A 22,019-nucleotide genomic window follows, 5' to 3' on the forward strand; every position below is an offset into this window, starting at 1 on the left:
TGCAGTAAATGGCCAAAAACCTTGCAATTTTGACATTTTAAACAGCCATCTAACATATCTCACTTTTAGTGAAAGTCTTAATTAAAAGGGTGTGCCAGTTTTAAACTCAGCTACGGCCGAGCCGCAATAACCTCGCACTGTTGTCGCTGGTTTTGAGCTGCTTCTGCCTGTTTGCTTTGTAATCACTCTCTACAAAAGGATGAGCCTTGTGTTTTGTTGTGGTTCTTTTTTGGGGTGGGGGTGGTGGGGGGTGGGGGGGGGGGGGGGGTGATGGCTTTGGGTTTGCTATCAGCCATGTAACAGAGATCACAACTCAACAGGGTTACAGTTGAGTCATCACTGAGCGAACCAAGTAATCAGTCAAAGCGAGCAGCAGTAGCTTTTACAGCATTCCAGAGTATGTGAGGATTTTTTCTTCTTCTGTTGTAGTCCAAGTGTGTGTTTCACACTAAAATATTCATCACTAAAACATCAAACAGCCACATAAAAATTTCATTAGAAAACCAATTTTTGTCCGTTTTTATAAATATGATTAAAAATCCGACAGCTTCATTAATGAAATGTTTATTGCATTCTTATTAGAGGTTATTAAATCAAAAGTAAAGGGTGGGGCACATTAAGGCTCACTGCAATAATGCTTCATTTGCTAAGGAATGCATCACCTATACTGCATTAGGAGATTTCACAACAGCAGCAGCAACAATCTAACTTTATAATTCATGTCCTATTATTGTTTGAAGTTTTCTCTATTTTTAGTCAGATCCAGCGTTATCCTTCCTGCTCTGTATCCTCTTTATAAGTAACAAAACTGCATTGCCTGTGAATTCTCCCTGACCACAGACTAGTGTTACACCAGTGAGATTTGTAAGCTTCTCTCACACCTGCTCCAGCTGCACTGCCAGGTTCATCTTTTCCTCCTGCTTCTCCTGCTGCTGGCAAAGCCTGCCCCCACTGACCACTGCACCAATTACATCTTCATAAACAGTGGCACGTCCATCCAGTGGTCTGGGCGGTTGTCAAAGAGCTGTCTCTTTTTTTTTCTTTTCTTTTTTGCCTCTCCAGCTCTGCCAGGACACACAGTGCTGCCTCACTGGGCATCCCACAGGGAGGCTGTACAGCAGCCCACAGTTCATCCCTTTGCGTGTTTACAAACACAGACCACAGGAATCCACCTGATGGGCCAAGAACAGCAAGGGAGAGGAAAGAGGGCAGGCACGCGCTGTGTTCTCTGACTGCAGCAGGTGATGACTATCACGTTTGGACTGTGATGGTTTCAAAGCAGCAGTGTGCGCTTGTTCTTTTATCGCTGTTTTCACTGCCATTCTTAATTTGGGTTTACAGCTCTGTCACTGTGAGGAAATGGCACGAGACCGCAGTGTAATGAGCGATACAGAACTCTGACGGGCTTTGATCTGCAATCTTAGTAACCCATCGATGGACCTCGAGTCAAGCCGTTCCATCAGTGTAGCATGACCAAAACACTGCACTGTTTTAATTCCCTTTGGCACTGGACAAACCCCCCTGTTTCTTCATAGACTTGGAGAGACAACACATGAGGCTCAGTTCACACAAACACACACACACAGGCATTCTGGGCCCCCAGAGCACCTCGCTGGTTCACGTGCAAATACACACATACACACACGTGTACACGTGTGTTTTATGACGATCAATGAGTTTTGTTTGCAATCAAATGCAACAAAGTCAAGAATCATGACTGTCATTGTACAAATAAGAAAATGAATGAGCACTGTGGATGTAATGAATGACTCATTAGATCATAAACCAACTCTACATAGTTTTATATCAGCAGGTTATGTTAATGTTTTGGAAAGTGTGGAATTCTGTTTGTGTGTCTGTGGAAGTCTTTAGGTTTGCTCAGCAGTGCCACAGGTTATACTACAGTCCTGTAGATTTCACTTTCGTTGATGGGCCTCCACGGGAGGAAAGAGAAAGAGAGAGACAGAGGGGGAAAAGAAAGGAGTAGGCCTCTGGTGACGTGCAGGGCCTGCAGGGCGGTGTTCAGGCGGAGAAAGACACAGACTGGGGTGTGTGAGCTACATCTGGAATAGTATCTAGAGAGAGTCGCGAAGCAGAAGCAAGGTGATACTTTCCCAGCTCTTCTCTTCAGCTCGATCCGTTAAACGGAGAAAAAACTCCAACAACTTTTGATTGGCCTTTTTTTTGTAAGTGGGATTAATATATTTGCTTTTTCCATGCTCTTGTTATAGTCAGTGATCTCATTTTTCCCCCATTGAGTTTTACCCTCATACAGCAGGACTCGACCATGGATTTTACTTTTATGACGCAAAACCCGTTAAACCGTTTGAAGCTGTGACTTTGCCTGAGAGTCTCGCTCGTCTCTCCCAGTTTTAAAGTTAGGTGCTTTGTACTTGACATTACCAAACAGGGAAAGTTGTGGCTCGCGCATGGCGGTACTTTTCTGGAATGTTTTTCATAGAGATGGGTTGAGTTTGTTTTCCAGCAGCCTGCTCCCGATTAGTCGAGAAACCGTCTCCCTTACTCACACAGACAGCTGATTCATGGTCAGGTTTTTAGCCAACGACTTTTTTTATGCAAACCCGTATTGCTTTCATCAGTTAGTTACGTCGTTTGGATATTTAAATAGATCGAAAGTTCAATACTTTGATTCACTTTGACAAAAATAGATTAATTTGTGCAGCTCGACGTTAAACTCGACATTAATTATTAACTTCGGGAAATAGTCAATGGTCCTCCCTTCTTCGCCCTGTGTTTGAATGTAAGGGAATACTTTCACATTGAGGTAAACATTGCGGTCGATGCATAAGTGAGGTAATGCCGCCCTCTGGCGTGGAGATAGGCTAGTGAACACACCTAGAAGAGAGTTGGTGTAATGGCAAATTCACGTGAAATGTCTTCTCTTTTCTGCAGACCTACTTGAAAAAAAATGCTGCTCATCCTGCTTGGAGTGCTTATCTTGCACGTAATCATTCTCATTCTCCTCATCGTGTCGACAGCTGCCAGTGTAAGTTCTGTGAGACCTTTTGTCAACTTTTAAATTGCGAAAAATACAGAATGGAGCATGAGGATGTGATCTGAATAGACAAGGAGTTGTTTCAGTGATTGATTACTTTGTAATATTGCTACTGGACGTACAGCAGTAACAGGTTAAATGGTTCCGTGTTGTTGTGTTTATCAGGCCTGGTCTGTAGCTGACAACAGTGGCAAAGATCTATGGTACAAATGCTCAACAAACAATGGAGGTTACCATTGCCAACCATCCAGCAATGAAGGTTTGTTCATGTTTATAGAAAAACAAACAAAATGCAGCGTGCTTTGTTACTGAAAAGTGATGCACAAGTTAAATTTCATGCTATTCATCTCTTCTGTCTGCCTCCTAGACTGGATCCAAGCAGTGCAAGCTCTCATGATCCTGTCAGTGCTCTTCTGCTTCTTCTCCCTCATTGCGTTTTTATATCAGCTGTTCAGACTAGTTAAGGGCGGACGCTTCTTCTTCACTGCCATCTTCCAGATCTTAGCAAGTGAGTATGACTTCATCACATGCTGACAGTCACACCCTGAGAAGAAATGGGTGGAGTGGTGAGATCATCTACATTCATGCCAATTTCCTTCAGATTCCCCTCAACTCTCTTCTCATCTTTCCTAGGTGTGTTTGTGATGTGCGGGGCAATCATCTACACTGTGATGCGTCCAGATGATGGCACCCATACAAACTTCGGGTATGCGTATGTGCTGGCTTGGGTGGCTTTCCCTATGTGTCTCATCAGTGGCCTAATTTATATTGTCCTGAGGAAGAAAGAATGAAAGAATCAGGGGAGGAGAAATAAGGAAGGGTAGTTAGGAGGCCCTTTACTACAACAGCGCACTGTGCTTACTACCCACAGACCATAGACTGACATCCCAACAAAAGTGCATGTGTCACCAACACAAAATAATTTGTTTTTGTTGCTGTATTTCAGTATCCATTATTTCTCTGAAAACATCACATCAGTTTTTTTTTTCTTTCAACACCACAGCTGTGTTATCAGTGTGTGTTTGGAAATGCATTGGTGACATATTGATTTTTGATGCATGCTGGCACTTGATTTCAACAAATCCATCATCGGTGATGAGATGAATAACATTGCATTGCTTCAGTACAAAGATGTACATAGTGTCTGTGGTTTTTAGACATATTTATAACATTTTTTCATACATTGTGTACATAATGTTGTCAAGTTAACATTGTCATGCTCAATTATGTGATAGAGTTTGTGTCTTTCACAAGTCATGCAGCTGTGCCAAAGAGATGTCGCTTCAAAAGCCAGAATATCAAGCTTCTTATTTTTTTTAACATTGTTTTTATGTCTTAACTGTCAGATGCTTTGATCCATGTGCCTTACTTAATCTGTTTAATTCTTGAAGGAAGTAAGAAAACCCTCAAAATTGAAAATAAGTGTTAATACTCATGAAGTTTTGTTTCCTGACTTATCATTGTACTTGATATACCAAATAAAAATGTTTTGCATTTTGTAACCTAGTTTTAAAAATGGTGCTTTTTTTCTTTTCTTTTTTTTATTATTATGCTTGAACTGTATAGCCTACTTTGTGTTGCAAGTGTGTCATGTCCTGTGATTAATTTGCTTTTGTACAAACTCGAGTTTGCCTTTTTTTTGGTCAATATTCTAAATAAACCTTTTGAAAATAAATCTGCTTGTCGCTGAAAGGTTTAATCATGTGCACGCTTCACAGAAGTCCGTAGGATGGGCTATCTGCACTCTTTTAGTAGTATAGGGAATACTAGGAAATGGCACTATTGTGTCTTTACACCATATTTTTGTACCTCTTGGTGGCGCTATGACACACAAAACACGTAAATGCCTGCGAATAAGAGTGTTCACCATAGCCACAAACTACCGTGATAAATACTTTCACTATGTAAGCATGGTGCTACATTATATTTACATGGTGTGTGGCAAGAATGGTGCAGATTAAACGATCATGTAAATCAAAGGTTTTGAAAAGTTAGGAGTCTCTCTCTTGTTCATTCATAGAGTTGGAAGTAAACTCTATGGAGGTAAACTGCTGATCTGCAGTTTTTCATGTAGCTTTCATTTAATTTCCATTGATTGTCAAGTATGGGTGAAATGAGAACAAGCAATTTTATGAATGCAAATAGCTCCACCTGGCTACATTTCGAGGACGTGCTTATCAAATTCTGGAAACTTGGCACCATATGCAGACATTATTTCAGCAAAACAGCATAAATCAAAGATCCCACTAAAACGCGGTTAAGGAAAGAATGTCTCAACAGCATCTCTGAGGATAAACCAAAATAAAAAAAAGGGGGAAAATACAAGAAAAATGTAATAGTGCAAAGTGCCTCAGAAAAAGACATTGATCTGTTTAGAATTTGCTTAGACAGTTTCTCCCCAGCATCATTTCTATTTAATGTGACATATTGAAAGCATACTAGTAGATTTACATATGCTATATCTTTTTTTAAAAATTCAATTTGGCTAAGAATAAGTTTAAGATTCTTTTTACTTATTAACATGATTTGCCCATGTCAAATGATCAGTTATGATTTTATTTACTTTTGTTTGTTTGGGCAACACATTGCTTTATGATTAGTATTTTATTGTAGTCCTTATGAGCTGATAAGATAACATTACACTCTGATGATACTGAGGCACATAAAACAATTAAACAGCAATATATTTTTTGCTAATGATAAACAATTGTAATAAAGATTTTATTACTGATCAGTGATTCTGTTGTAGATTATTAAATACATACAGAGTTAATCTCATGAATGGATGTATTTTACCCCCAAGCCCACATTTTTTCCCTAAACCTAACCAAATAGCATTGCTTACTACATTAATTTAACGGTCTGAGTGCCATTTATTGATAAGCCAATTATTAACAAATTATGTGATTGATCATCATTTTTATTGCTTTTTTCGTCTTCTTTCACCTGGTTGCTTCAAGGGGTCGCCACACTAACTGCCTGCCTCTGTCTCACCTTGTCTTTACTATCCACTGCATGTCTCCCCTCACTTTTTTATAAATCTTTTCTGTGGTCTTCCTCTGTTCCTGGTGTCTGACAGCTCCATCTTTAGCATCCTTTGTCCGATATAGCCACCATCTCAGCCTTGCCTCTCTAATTTTGTCTCAACATTTGTTTTTAAATTGTATGCTAACACAAAACTAAAGAGTACCAAAGCTTAATGAATCATTTTACCATAAAAACAAGTCTGAAGGAGCAAAAATAAAGGACCCAACAAAGTGTGTTGCAGTCACCACCTAGTGGAATCATAAGCAGTGGTCAGAACATTTTTCTTTTTCCATGATCATTAATTGTCTGGGTGCTTAACTGCTTTGTGTAAAATAACACAAAAAAGTTGACTGTCTCAAGGGTGGTCAGAATTTTCCCAGGTTTTGTAAGATTGATCAGATTAAAAAAATACCACTACTTCTAAATAAATCTTGACATATTTAATGATTTTTGCTGGTGGAACTCAGTTATTTCATATCAGCGTATGATGCAAAAGTGCACTTAGACATGCATTGTCCATAGTTAGCAATAGAGCTGTGTATGACAGAACCTGTCACAAATGTAACATGGTCAAAAAAAGAGAAAGCTGTCAGCAGACAATGATGCCATGCCACTAGGTGGTGACTGCAACACACTTTTGTTGTCCATTAGGTCATGGGTGTTAAATGTGCAGAGGGTAAAAAGTGTCTCAGTGAACTCATAAATAGCTTCTTCTTCATCATCATCTAATAAGATTCACAGCCATTTCTGCTGTGAGGACACAGTAAGTGTAAATATGTGGAAATTCAAATCTTTTTTTTCTATTCAAAGTTGTAACATATGGAGCTTTTGTGCTTTTGTAGCTTCACTGTGACATACTGTTGAAATTGCAAGTGTTGAGAGAACTCAGGGTGTTAATTGTCTGCTTTGCAAATGAGCGGTTCAATACACACATTTGGAACATTTTCAGTACATATATTTTCCAACAAATGGCAGACGATGAATTTGGAGGTGTTGGACTACAAAGAGTTTAATGTCCCTGGTGTAGGATAATCCAGATTTATTTTTACGGCTTTCAGAAAATAACAAAGCTGTAGCTGGAAGTTCGTACATTGTTTTATACATACGGCGTAGGTTATATTACTGGCTTTTCGAATCATGAAGAAGACACTCTGTTTCCTGTTTAAAGCATATGTACTGGGGTAATATGACGCTAATCTTCTCTCGTGCTTGCTCTCAGAAGTTGCCACCGCAGTGTATTGAGACAGGCTCCTGTCTTTGATCTAGAAGAGTCTGTAGATATCTTGCACTTCACATCAGTTTATGGGTGAAAGCTCTAAATTGCATAAAACTACAGTGTGCAGATGGTGTTTATACAAAATGATTGCTGAACTTCCTGACAGCCACTTTCCCCCCGACTAATGTGGTTGATCGTCGCTGTCTATTTGTCTTTTTTTTTTCCATCAGCATTTACAGGAGAAGTGACACTTTATGTCATGTTACTTCTGACATGAATCACAACATCTCCAGTCTCCAGACGTTTTCAAAGATAACTTCGGTAACCGAGAAAGATAAATGCAAAGCTGCTTTCAAGACATCAATTTGCAGTTATCATGAATTCATTACCCAGCACTATCTCTGCAGACACTTGTATGCACGTGTGCTCCTTCAGTAATAAATGCAGGTCAATTCACAACACACAAAACGTGTCACGTTCAACACACAATGCATGCGTTTTATACCAAGACTTATTATGCTTACAGAATGTGTAAAAACATCTAGACGGAAGATTGAAAACTTCTTCTCAGGTTTTTGGGTTAAAAGAGCTCTTCCAACTTCATCGGGACACAAAAGAGAGCTCAGTTAATGTTACTCTGGTAAAGGTCCCTGGGCATACAGATAACATATTGAGGATGTCAAGAAAACTCTGGAGGCCTATAATGGCCTCACTGCTCCATTTGAAACGTAGTTAACCTTAAGGGTTATTTATCACTGTTAGGGTCACTGGGGGCACTTAGTATTTACTGCAGGACATGGAGGATAGAGGAGAGGGGATTGAGAGGAAGCAACCCTTATCACTATACACTGGGTAATGTGGTTGAGGTATACATACATCAAAATTGTTTAACTGGTTGATAAAGACCAGGATGCTTCACTCTTCACTCTTTTTAGCGTTAAACTGTTTAACAGCAGCCAAGGACCTTTACATGTTGGCAGCCAAATGTTTTCTTGGTATCCCAGGAACACATCAGAATAATTTCCCTAAGTCTTTAGTTGGGAATTTCTCTGGAAAGGCAGTAATAGTCGTGAAGCAGAACATACAATGGGCCTCAGCCAGCTGATGGGTCCCCGAATGGGACATGTGTGGACTTCAGAAGAAGCTGCAGCCCGCCTTTCTTCTTTCTCTTTAGATTTTCTGCCATTTTATCCAAAGTATTTGTCCCCCGTAACAAACCCTGGAGCCTTCAGATGTAGTTAAACGATAGAGAAAATGGCCAAACCCTGTTTATTCAAAGCTGATTTCATCACTCCTATAAATCTCTGAGAAATCAAAGCCCATCTTAAACCCGCCCCTCAACTCCCCCATTGTCTTGCTAATTCACATTAGAGCGCGGCTGGCTGCCCACTTTGACAGCGGCCCTGACAGTCTGGGCAAAGTTGTAGATGTGGAACCTGAAATTCCCCTTTGGCCCATGACCTCTGACGCTACATCCTGCAACAAGACCCTCAAAATGCACAGCAATCTCCCAGCCATGTCTGTCCTTGGATGCATGAAGATACAATGAATAAAGATGAAAATAATAGTTTTCTGATTTCTTTACACTGTGCATCCAGAAAATATTCACAGGGCTTTAACTGTTCCACATTGTGCCATGTGCCATGTTACAGCCATATTCCAAAATAGATTTCCCCCCTCAAAGTTCTATCAAAGTTCTATATACAATCCCTTTAATGAAAAAGTGAAAGAAGTTTGCTTGAAATTCTGTCAAATTTATTAAAAATAAAAAACAAAAATATAATATGTACACAAGTATTCACTGAGTATTGCTCAATATTTTGCTGGCACAACTTGAGCAGCAATTACCGCCTCAAGTTTTTGTTTTGTTTTGTTTTGTTTGCTTTATGAATATAATGCAACAAGCTAGGCATACCTATTTTGGGATGTTTCTTTCATTCTTCTTTACAAAACCTCTCACGCTCCATCAGGTTGGGTGGAGAGTGTCAGTGTAGAGCCCTTGCTCCAGTCTGAGGTCGAGAGTGTTCTGAAACAAGTTATCATCAAGGATGTCTCTGCAGATTGCTGAATTGACTTCAGTTTCACAGTTCCTGCTGCCAAAAATATTCACAATGCATGATGCTGCCCCGACCTTGCTTGACTGTAGGGATGACATTGGCCAGGTATGGTTAGCATTCAGGCCAAAGAGTTCAATCTTTGTTTCATCAGAACAGAGAATTTTGTTTTCTGTGATATTTTCATAGTTTTCATGGACAAGCGGGCTGTCATGTGTCTTTTGCTGAGGACTGGTTTCTGTCTGGCCACTCTACCGTACATGATTGGTGGGGCGTTACAGAAATGGTTGGACAGTCTTCTTCTTTCCAAAGAGCAATGCTAGAGCTCTGTCAAAGGGAGTGCTGGGTTCTTGGTTACCTCCCTGGCTGAGGCCCTTCTAACCTGATAGCTCAAGGAAGAGTCCTGATACTTCCAAACGTCTTCCATCTACAGATGATGGAGCCCACTGTGTGCATTCAGGCCTTCAGTACTGCAGAGATTTTCTGCACTCTTCCCTCGACCTGTGCCTCAATACCTCCTATCTCAAATTCCTTGGATTTCATGACTTGGTTTATGCTCTGACCTGCATAGTCAGGTATGGGACCTTTATAGGTGTGACCCTTTCCAAATCATATCCTATTAACTTAATTTACTACAAGTGGATTCCAATGCTCTCCATCCAACCTGATGGAACACCAATTTAAGGTGTGCTATACACTGTACGCTGTAATTGCTGCCAAAGGCACTTCAAGTATTAAACAAAGGCTGTGAATACGTACGTATATTATATTTTTGCTTTTTATTTGTATAAATAAATAAATCTAAAAGACACAATTTTTTTTCACTTGATCTGCATGGTGTATTGTGTGTATAATTTTGTAATAAGCCTGTAACATGACAAAATGTAGAAAAAGTGAAGTGCTGTGAATATTTTCCAGATGCACTGTAAAAAGCTCATTGCCACAAATGCTCATGGCTACAAATACTATGTGGATGCACACGCCCACACAAACACTTACAGTGAAGCATACAAACACATCCGTAAAGTACATTAAACATTAACATATTCTATCTAAACTGTGAGCTTGAACACAAAATTGCCCATCATTCAAGCTCTTTATAGGTTTGTTTCCAATAGCAGTCAGCTGTGTGGAAGCAAAAGGGTCGGAGGTACTAAATGCAACACTATAACATCATGAATTTAATAAAAAAATCCATTTTAAGTGCTGTTTTGTATTTAAGCCTCAAAAAATTGTCACAGTGTGCATTCACCAATCTCAAGTGACATAGAATAGTATTTGATTCAAAACATTGCTTCTGCAACTCGAGACTTAATTAAACCAGCATCTTGTTAATAACTTAGTCCCAGAAGCAAGATTCATAATCATTGAGTAAGAAGAGATGTGATTACATGTGGTGGGGGAAAAAAAAAATCAATTATCGAATGCTATTTTTATGCACATTGGAATTGTCTCCATAAATAGAATTTGGGGGGGGGGGGGGGGTGATGTTACATTTGGTTCCTATACGTCAAATTTCCCTTCATATTTCTGCGTGTGTGTCCTTCTCTCACAGATACAACTCATACACTTAATTCAGTTTCAAATGTTATATGGCCAGCTACAAAGACCTTGTAATTCAGTGCTGGTGGCTAACAAGGGTTTCTATACTGGTGTGACAAGACTAGTGAGGCAAACATGTCTTCTTTAATTATACGGCAGCAAGTTGGAGAGTGTTTGCTGCTTTCTGGTGTTTCAGGCCTGAGCAGAGATCCTCCAAATTAAAGAGCGGTGTGACAGTGCCGAGATGCATCGCTGTTGGGAAACATGGTACAGCGGTTAGACGGCTGCTGATCCATTTATGTGCTTCAAATGCGCTTCCCACATTTGAGTCGTAGATGAAAATATGTGGATAATTTGAGAGCGCTTGTGAGTGCTTGCACATGTGAAGATAATTACGCACAAAGTGGCACAAAAATTGATTTGAAACCATGATACAGTTGAGACCAAAGAGATTCAAATCTCTTCATACAGAAACAAATGGGTGATCTTCATCATGAAGACAGAATTTGTCACATTTGATCATTTCACCCATGAAATGTTTGGCTGTGACAGTCAGAGGGTGGTTATACACAAAGAAACAAAACCCATAATTGATGCCTACATGTATTTCACTGCTGGTGACCTGTTGTACACCAGTCATTCATTATCAAGCCTTACTGAAGCAAACAATGAATTACACATAACAGTCTTCCGTAGTATTGCCACTTAGGTTATAGTTATTTTCACAACTGACCTTGCACCTTTTGAAAATACCCAAAAGCCACTAATAGACAGACAGACACAGATAGTAAGCATACATAGGTAGATCCAGTTACAACCATTAATCGGTCAGTGGACTAAATAAGCCCATAGATGTGATATCTGCTGGCAGATCAAATGAAGGATGGCGGTCATGGCCTGATCTGGTGGGTCAAACTGAAGTAGCTGTGTTATTTCAACCTCAGTGACCCTGGCCAGTGGCTTAAGCCTTCCCAGCGGATTTGAGAGTGGATGAGGAGTTGAGACCAGAGCAGCTAGAGGTGTTTGGAGTGGGCGTCTTTGTTTGTCTCCCCAATCTGAACGCTTTTCTCTATAGTGACTGATCACCTGAGCCTCGATGTCTGCTGAGGTCTCGAGCAAGGAAAGCTTGAATTACACCTTTAGCAAACACTTCACCTCTCAGAGTTCATAGAAGGGTGGATAGCACGGTCGCTTACACCAGATAAAAGCGCCACATACTCAGACCTATTCACTCAGGTGAGTTCAGAGGTTGCTGGTTCCGAAATGATGATGCTCATACAGATAGTAGTAAAATCCCAGTCATAGTCGGCATGCTCTGAATAGAAGTAAGATAATCTCCCTCTTGTTCTTCAACTTCAAGTTACGTTATGTTTGTGTGAATTCACCTACATTTGTTACAACTGTATTTTTACAAGCTTGGGTCAAGTCTGTTGTTGCTATGCTACAGCTGCAAGTATGTTAATGATCAGGCCTATAAGCTACCAGCTTTGTACACTCTGTTTCAATAGCCTCTGTCTGATGACTGATTATGATTGGCTGATTGACTGGTTTAACATTTTTAACATCCACAGTCGTAGAAGGAATTTATCCTTATTTATAAATCCAAGACAAGGATGTATGAGTAAGAAAGCCCAATTAGGGTTGTAAAGAGTGTTGATATGATGGAGACCAGACGATGTAAGCAGCAGAGAGACCAGAAAACCTTTTTAAAGATGTCTGTAAACACGAAGGAACCCCAGTCGTAAGAGATTAGTCTAAATATTGTCATCCCACAGTTAACCCTGCCAGTGAGAATCTTCACATACCTAAACAGTGAGAGAGAGAACCCGAACTGAACCTCTGGTTCAGATGGGGTTAATAGGTTCCCCTAAATGTCTGTGTAGTGCAAATATTGACAGTGACTCCATGTTCTCATGTAATGACCTGCTTCGTGGAAGATCTCTCCTCTTTTCTTGTTGCTTGCAGCCGCAGAGCACAAACAGCTGTTCTGTGATTGCTTACTTGGACAATGAGAAAATCCAGGTCTCAGTGTACAAAGAGCCATATCACTAATGATTACCCAGGCTGCCCACAGCTGAAACATAAGCCTAAGCAGTATTCCAGACTCATGCCAGTAGTTCACTCCCAATAGCAAAAGTAAAGATATAATCATTTATCATGCATCATTTGATATGTGTAGTAATATGCCCTCCTATTAAATCCCTTTGAAAGGTAATGAAATTACATCCAGGGAGGGATATTATAAATAATTTCAATAATGCAATCTCAGTTTGACCACAGCCTAATTGGGTAGCAGGTATAAACATGTGAGCAAATGAACAATAAATATAAGATGTGAAATGCTGTTATGTCTCTCAATAAGGCTCACATTTCAGGTAGCAATTAAACCTGCTTATATTTAAGCTTCACTTGTAAATAATTTGGTAAGGGAGTGATGTATTGGCTCACTATCCCTTTCAGATTCCACCACAGGCAGGTAGAGAGAAGTTTATATGTAATATAGCTATATAGATACACACAGCTATTCAATGGTGCATTCACATTAATCCAGAGGAGATGAACCCAAGACACCAGCATCAAACAATCAGGCCTCTCAGTGTTTATTCAGTCTGTTCAGTCAAGTATACTGCAGTGTAGCTAACTGAAAGGCAGGTCTTCCAAAGAAAGGTGGTTCTTTGTTGTTAGCAGCTCATACTGAGCTGTAACAGTATTTGTATATCTGTTGCTTTGTTAATTTTGACAATTTTGAATCCAAAGTCCATCCCAACATGCTGACTACAAGTGACCTGGAGACTGGACCTTGAATACACAGGAGGATAAATATATACAGTGTCTCATGTAATGTTATCTGACGATAATGTAAATCAATTCTATTGAATAAACTGATGTTTTGGTCTTACAGAACATGTTAGAGGCCAGTCTTATGCAGACTGCTAGTCTATGATATTTTCCCTCTTTATCTCGGATAAATGTTGTATGTTTGAAAATTGAGAATGAATATGTTATTAAAATAATCAAAAGTTATTTAGGCTTATAATCCACCCTGGTTCAAGGCTTCCAATAAATGAATAAAAAATGTTCTTTGCCCTGGAGAAGTGTCTTTCTGTTGTCTTTCTTGTATGAAAGCACCAGTTATCTATGATAAGCCTGGTTGAGTGAAATGTCTATGAAAGTGCCCCTGATTTAATTCCTCATTTATGGTGTCAGGCAAACAAAAGTGCCCCAGGCACACACAAGGCTGTGAACCCTTTAAATGTGTTTTGGAAAAGTCTGAACTGATGAGTGAGTTGTGCTTAAGCAAGGAAAAAATTTCCAGCAACATGTTGCTTTCACAAACACAGGGGCACACTTTGCACAGCTGTGATTCACCACTGGCTTAAAGTTAAATCTGCATCGTTGTTTATAAATCCATCAAAGAAAAGGCATAAAAAATTAAATTCTATAAATGAAATCCATAAAGTCAAAAACATGCTAAGCTTGAATGTTCATTCCCTGGATCTCTCACAAAGCCTCGAGTGGTAAAGGCAAACAATGGTGATCATTAGCTGTATCATAAAGAGCATCAGCTAATGATCCCGGTAACCTTTCAGCCTGTATACAGAGGTCCTCTGCTTAGCGGGGGAAGTCAAGCGTGAAAATTTGAGGTGCCTCCATCAAACCAGATTTCCAAAGCTGTGTGGAGAGATGTGTGATTTGTTTTGATGCTGTTACTAAGTATTCATTTAGGAAGCACAAATACAATATGTGTATACTTTCAGTGTGTGCATGGCATTACACAATATCGTAGAAACCTGCGTTATTTCTTCAATAGCAGTGCTATTGAAGCACTATTCAGGTATTGTTTTGGATTTTCTGATGGCTGGACCACAGACAAACCTCTAGCTTTTGAAATTCTTCCCTCTCAGCCTTTACTACACTACGCATCTTGAGCTCTCTGTGGTTGTATGGAAAACTGTCCAGTGGTAAACTTGGTAATTGTTTCTTTCTGAGCTAGTAGCAGAAAATAATTGCTGTCAGAGCCTTGACCTTTTTCGCTAGCTGCATTTGAAGGAAGAATAGTCTGCATACCTTCTATTGATTTATCCAAGAAAAATGCTACCTTTCTGTGCTCTTTGTGCAGTGCAGATGCAGTATGACTCAGCGCCACGTTATATGGCATTAATGTCTTCAATTAACCATCAGTATACAACACCTCCATGCATTTATCCATGCTCTAAATAAAAAAGATTATATAGAAAAGCTCAAAGGGAAAAGAAAAACAAATATGCTAAACTTGCTGTCAGAAAAGGCTCTATTCTAGTAGATATCATATTGTCTTCGACAGAAGTAACAAGTGTTTTTTACAGCTACATTGACACCTCAAGTGTGTTTATGCACTCTAACAAGACTTTTCCGTCTGGGCCTGTCAGCGTGTCAAGAAGCCTTTTGACAGTGCTGAAGTTCACACCATGTTCATTTTGTCAAGTTTATCCCCCACCCTCGACATATGACCAGCAGCAGAGCAAACGTCAACACTAAACCTCTGGATCATAAAACGCAGGATTCATGAGGAGAAGTTCTGGGTTAGCCAGGGGTAAGATGAGGATTTGTTCAATGCAAAGCTGGAGGTGGAGCACAGCACTGCCTTGACATGGAACCCAAAGCTGTACATCATCACAGTGAGCTATTACAAGCACTAGGAGCTTGGCGCATATCAAAGTTCTGATTTTGTTCAAAAGGTGCACGTTGCCATTATTCATGTCACTGTAGCGTGACATGAATAATCGCCACAGTAATGCTACCATTATGTATAAACGTATAAACACTGAACAATTGAGTTTTTTTTAAAAAAAAGGACAAAAAGTAGAACAACATGTTGATGTTATTGATTAGCAGTCATTTCTCTTTCAATATCGATCAGAAAGGTCTCTTAATCCTCAGTGTGTGATACAGTCCTGTGCAAGGAAGGGACTGTATGTCACATGCTCATACCTCTGATCCTATTTCCCACAGGACAGAGGCGTCATATATCTAATCTGGCTGTAAAACGTCACCTCAACTGAGAAAGGAGTTTTGAGCCCTTTGCACTAGTTTGCCTTTTCAATTTTATCTGTATTTGTTTGTACGGTTCCACCGTGACATGCTGAGATGACTATAAATTAAACGACTCATACAACTGCTTATAAATGTTCGTCATAACTTTCTAATTAAAAACAAGCGTGGAGCTGTACAATAACTTGTGAAGTGAACAGAAATACTCCCAAGTCAGCTGCTTCGCTCACGTCTAGTGCTTGCGGCTATTTCCTAGCCAGGCAACCAGATCATAGCAGCCTCATCTTAAGCTTGCGAGAGTTCACAGGTCCCATTCAGACACTGTTAAACTTGAGTTGTGAGTGGAGCTGACTAACCCTGACAACTGTGGCTCACCAAATTCTGTTTGATCAGGGATCAGCCTGCTGAAAACACTGCAAGGCATGATGTCGCAGCATGTCTCTTGTGGGTGATGTGAAATAAGTGTTGACAATTTAAAACATGGTAAATTAGCAAATCGGAAATGTTCTCATCAAGTTTGCACGCCTGGAAGGTGCCAGTTGAGTCCCTTTAGTTCATCCCAATGGTAAGGAATGAGTTCATCAGCCAAAATGATGTGCACATATCTAAAGTTTTTTATTGTCTTGCAAAGAGTTTGACTTACTTTTATGAGGAACATTTCTCTGTGGCCACCTTAAATCAGTTTTTAGCGTTTATAAAGCTTAAAACTGTCCTTATCCATTCTGGAAACAAGTAGCATTTAATGTGGAAACTCCAGTGCGTGTACCCGGGGAAGGACCTCACAATGAAGTAGGAGTGATTTCGTGTCAGGCTTTTAAATATCTGGAATGAATCGTGTCTTATAGTTAAGGTTTTAGGATTGAGATTAAGTAGAGGGTAGAGTAGAGAGAATTTTAGTGTTGGAAAGTTAGTAAGAAACATGACATTCAATGTTTTTTAGAGCTATTATATCAAAGTATTATAAAGAATTCACAAATAAAATAATTGTAGATAAAAATGTGTCATTAGAAAACAAAGTGCTTTTCATTCTTTTCATTCTTTCTGTCCAAAGAAGCTTCTTTAAAAAACAAAAAAAAAAAAAGATGAATTGCTTCACACCAGGCTCTTATAATGTAGGTCAGATATCAGGCTTTATTTTAGTTTGTTCGTTATTTGTATGAGGATAAAAGACATGGAGCAGGAGAGAGGAGAAGAGGAGATAGGGTGAAAAGAGAGAAAGCTCTTTGAAAGGAGTAAAGTACTGAACGGTCTGAGCCATAGGCATGCTGTTTCTGGGTGGAAGCGGAGTTCCTGATGAGCTAAAAGCAATTTTTCAAAGTTTGTAGGGCATGAAGCCATCTTTAAAGCTGACAGGTCTTTGATCCTGTGGTTTGCCATGATTCGTTTCTGATTAATGTGGAATTTGGTCCTTCATTCATGCGGATACGTCCCACGCACACACAAACACACAGATGCGCACACGCATACATGTGCACTGATCCTGAATTCGTATTCTGCCTCTACACAGTCACACAGCGCTGACAGACCAAATGTGAGAGACGTCAACATGCAGCCGATTCCAAAAGAAAAAAAAAAGCATCCCAGTGCAGTAGGGAACACGACTTGTTTTCCTCTAGTTTCATGTGTTTGAAGACCAAGTAAAGAAAAATTACCACCGAAGGCAAAATTTTAGAGATTAAAAAATAAAATAAAATAAAGAAATAGGGAAAGAATTTGTTAAATAAGTGATTTGTGACTATCATACTCCTGGGAAGTGTTTTCCATAAGAATTTACTGCAGTGTACAAAATACCTTGCAGTTCAAACCAGGCCACAGTAAACAGAGGAAGTTCCAGGTGAAATGGGGAAACATTATCTTTAATTTTATTTGCTTTTAGAAATAAAATCCATGCCTGCAGGGCAAAGAAAATAAAACTGTCAACACTTTTGTGAGCTCCCTCTGTATCTTTAACTGCAGCAGACAGCTGAACTTCATACCCTCTTTGTCTCAGTTTGAAGGAAGTCGACAAATGTTGTAAGACAGCACTTCTAATCCTGACCTGAAAGTGGCATCCGTCCATTATCCAACTGTTGGTGCTAGCCAGGCTGATGATGGCAAAAACAGAAAACAATACACTCTAAACATCGTAAAGTCAATTTATAGCTATAGCACAATTCATATACAGGTTTGAAAGGCACTAAAGCACCCACACAGAAACACACACACACACACATAAACATATAGTTTAAAAATATCATGTCCTTATCCTGACTACTACACTATCATACTGAAGCAAATTCTGCACTGGCAGCTCTCAAAGCGCTCAGTAGAGTTATAATATGCTTTATTATACTCGACCCATCCAGCTGAAGATGAATTGGACCCTAAATATAATCTTCAAGGGGAGCAAAAAGTGCATTACAGTAATCTAATTGTGAGGTGAATACATGGATCACTTTTTGTGAGTCAGGAAACTCTTATGTTTAGATTCTTTTTTTTTTAAAAGATTACTGAGCCCTGCCATAATAGCAGTGGTGGAGTGCTGTGAGTACAGTTGGACATCAATAAAAACACTCAGGTTTCTGCCTTTGTACTTTTTCGGCATGAGTTTTTTTATTTATTTATTTATTTCTTGGAGTTGGAGAAAGTTTTGAAATATTGAGTGCTTGAGATCATCAGTGCATCTTTCAAGCTTTTCAGGTTGTCTAAGCAAAGTAACACATGCAGCTGTATGTCAGATTGATAGTGGGATTTATTGTGTTTCAGTATGATGGTTCCAAGAAAGCGAAAAGACTGAATAACAGTGGACAAAGGGATGACTCCCATGAAACACCTCAGAAAATGTGGAATTCTTCAGACTTGAAGTTGTTGAGAGATGCAGTTGAAGTCCATCCATCTATCCAGCCTGTTTCAGCTGTCATGGAGTAACAGGCATAGTATAGCCTGGATAAACTTGTTTTTTCCAATTAACCTAATCCATGCGCACATATGTCTTTGGACTTTCGGAGAAAGCTGGAGTGTCTGTAGAGAACCCACACAAGCATAGGGAAAACATGCAAAATCAAAATGTCTCAGCTGACCACTGGATTTGAATCCAGGACTTTCTTGCGCCACGGTAACAGCACTAATCAGTGCACCACATCTACCTTAGTGCTACACTACTGTGATACCTGCAGTTAAAGGTCGTCCTTTTAAACCCTTTGGAAACATGATCAGTATAACACCTGGAACGTCACATATGCACTGTCACTGACTGAGTGGAAGCTTTCTAAATATATTAAGAACGAGCGAGGAAATTGTCTAAATAATAAAATGCAGCACCAGTTTAGCATCTGTTTAGTGTAATCATTGTTCAAAAGTTGTGAGTCCTTTAACAAGAGCCATTTCAGTGCTTTTTCAGTGTTTCCAGCAGTGACTGAAATAATAATAGGAAGGTGAGCTTCCTCAATCCTGGGTCTGGTGTTACTGATAAGTCAACATGAGCAGATTGTTTGAAATAAAACTGAGAAAAAAAAGTCTAGAAATGTAAATATGGTCTGTGATCTGAAAGGAGAATTATACCACGTTCAGATTTTCCATCTTCAAATCAATCCAGGCAAGCGCTGAATGTACTCAAAGGAAAGATGTTTGCCTATGATGGTGAAGGAAATTAGGTCCTGGCTAAACACGTCAAGGTGTTTTCCTTAAATTTTTCAGCTCCATTCGCCATCATGTAGAGTGAGGGCAATCATGCTGAGGAAAACCTTCTTCTCTTCCCTCTTTTCTTTATGTTTCCGGAGTCTGGCTGTATCACACCACATCGAAAAGCCTCAGCAATTATTCGGTTATTCATCCAAACCTTACTCTCCTCTGTGTTTCTCTTTGATGACTTTCATTAAATCACTATGTGAGACAACGGGCTGAACCCCAAAGGCCAGTTGTTCCATTCTGTGGGTGTGCACCAGCTGGTCCAAGTTATGTTGGGAAACTATTATAGAAGCTCTTCAAATCTGCTTTCTTTTTCCTCCAATGCAGCACAGAGAAGAAATTCTGCTACAGTTTTACAGCCATTGGACTACAACACATCTCTCTTTCAGCCAATGCCTTACAAATGGGGCAAAAGACCTGTCACAGTGTGGATTTAAATGTGTTAATTTCAGCTTTTAGTTGCAGGACAAATCTTTATCTAGGTCATCCATCTTGCGTAAAGGATAGAGACGATCTATTTTTCCTGTGTTGTGTTCCTTCACGTGTCACTTCCTATTTAGATTTCGGGTTAGTGAGTGTCTTTGGAGCACATTTACACCAGGCTGCTGTGCAAGTCTTAGAAGGTGAGCCTGCAGACCCATCAAGATTTGTTTAAGTCAAATACCCCCAGCCTGGTATTTCTTTTATTCAGAGATATTACAATCCCATAAGTGATTCATAAACATCTTAGTGCTCAGTATGAATGTTGCAGCTGACAATCAGATGTGTGCGTGGGTTCACACATGTATGGATCGCAAGTGGTCAGTATCCATTATAGACAGAGTATATTTCAGTGTCTGAAGCACTGACTGTTAATATAAGAAGACTACGAATCAGAAGTGCCCAATTTTGGATGAAAGGGTGGCAAACCACCCAAGCGAGGATGCAGCTATAACCTGCATACATGGATTGCCTGACTAATTATAACATATAAATAAATAAAAAATATGTTATTTACTCAAATTAAAATGCACGTTTCTTGGATAGTTTGTGGCACACAGCAAGCTATATTAATTGTCAGAAATGAGTGTATTAATTAATTCTATATAGTCAACACTACACACACAATTAACAGATTTAGTTTCAGTGACTCAGATTGGTGCAGATCAAGTTTAGCAGGCAACTGGGGAAACCTACCCGTCATTAAAAGCAGCCGGGTAAGATGAAGAGGTGATTTCTTTAAAGAAAGAAAAAGAAAAAAAGCTTCACCACTACCATTTTGTTATAAATGAAAATATTAGACGTAGAGACCGAATTTCTTTTTTCATATCAAGCTGTTGGTCTGCTTATTTCACATGAGAGTTGTGGAGTCTTCCTAGCTTTGTTTTTTATTCACTGAATTTGCCGCTTGATCTGAATATGTGACTTTATTTGTACCCTGTTTCTGCTTGACATGCATTTCTATTTAACCTGGAGTTTGGTATTGTGAAATAATTCATTTGAAAGGACGTGGAAAAAAAAAGTTGAATAAACAAAACAAAGGGCCGCTAATGCTGCTGGTTTATGAGAAGAACTAAAGTGTGCTGCATGGTTAAAGTGGGCATATTAAAAGCATCATAAAACAACAATCAGGATTTAAAACAAACAAGCAGAGTAGTCGGATATGTTTGAGAAATATTACATTTAATGGAAACCTTCAACAGAAGGCCAAAAAACATTTCCTAACCTCAAGTACAGAGAGTTTTATGTGAGCTTGCAGGCGACCACCCACTCAATGCTTCTCTCTGTTCGGCTCTTTCTCTCCTGACTTAGCCACCGCTTCAACCTTCTATAGCACACGGAAGAAAGAAAAAAAAATCTAGGTGATGATGATGTGGGTGGGTGAATGGCTCATCTTCGTGACTGCTTAAATACTGACACGCAAGACTGTCTAGCTAATGTCACGTAAAATTTACAGTACAGAGATATTAACCCTGCAACATGAAATTATTAAGTTCACGCCATTAAACACTTTGCATTCCTTTTCAGTAAAGCCTTTCCACCAGCCAGTGACCCATAGCTCAGAGGACTAGGACACGCTCTGTATTAGGAGAGACAAGGCAGACTAATTTAATTATTTCTGCTGTGATACAATTGTTATGATTGTAATGACAATTATGTTCAGAAAAATGCCTGTTTTCTGTGAGTTGGTGCTTTCCATTCCCACATTAGTCTTTGCTGTCTGTTTAAGGTTTCCTGGGACTTGCTGAAATTATTTCAATATTATATATGTGACAAAAGTTCATTTGTAGGTCAGACATTTAGCTTCATCCGTCTACCATTGTAGACTATTTCACAGGCTACATCTCAAGTGGGAGGGGCAGTAAAACCATGGCTGAATACAAAATCTTTAAAGGTGCAAACCCTGACATCAGGAATAATTTGGTCCTAAAAATAAATAACAGGGTTGTTTTTTTTTTTTTTTAGACCATCTACACCACACTAGGAA

At 39.4% G+C, this 22,019-nt stretch overlaps 1 protein-coding gene across 1 annotated transcript; it reads left to right on the top strand.

Moving 5' to 3' along the window:
- Nucleotides 1–2,026: 2,026 nt before the first annotated feature.
- LOC146671757 (peripheral myelin protein 22-like) lies at nucleotides 2,027–4,691 on the top strand. Its single transcript, XM_085404111.1, has 5 exons — nucleotides 2,027–2,186; nucleotides 2,914–3,007; nucleotides 3,182–3,275; nucleotides 3,384–3,524; nucleotides 3,650–4,691. Exons 2-5 carry the CDS (start codon nucleotides 2,930–2,932, stop codon nucleotides 3,805–3,807), a joined length of 471 nt encoding a protein of 156 aa, XP_085260237.1. The 5' UTR covers nucleotides 2,027–2,186; nucleotides 2,914–2,929; the 3' UTR covers nucleotides 3,808–4,691.
- Nucleotides 4,692–22,019: the final 17,328 nt, after the last annotated feature.

Source organism: Rhamphochromis longiceps, linkage group LG4 (assembly GCF_057381845.1).
Source record: "Rhamphochromis longiceps isolate RC_006_pf linkage group LG4, R_longiceps_female_GT1.1, whole genome shotgun sequence".
Taxonomy (NCBI): Eukaryota; Metazoa; Chordata; class Actinopteri; order Cichliformes; family Cichlidae; genus Rhamphochromis; species Rhamphochromis longiceps.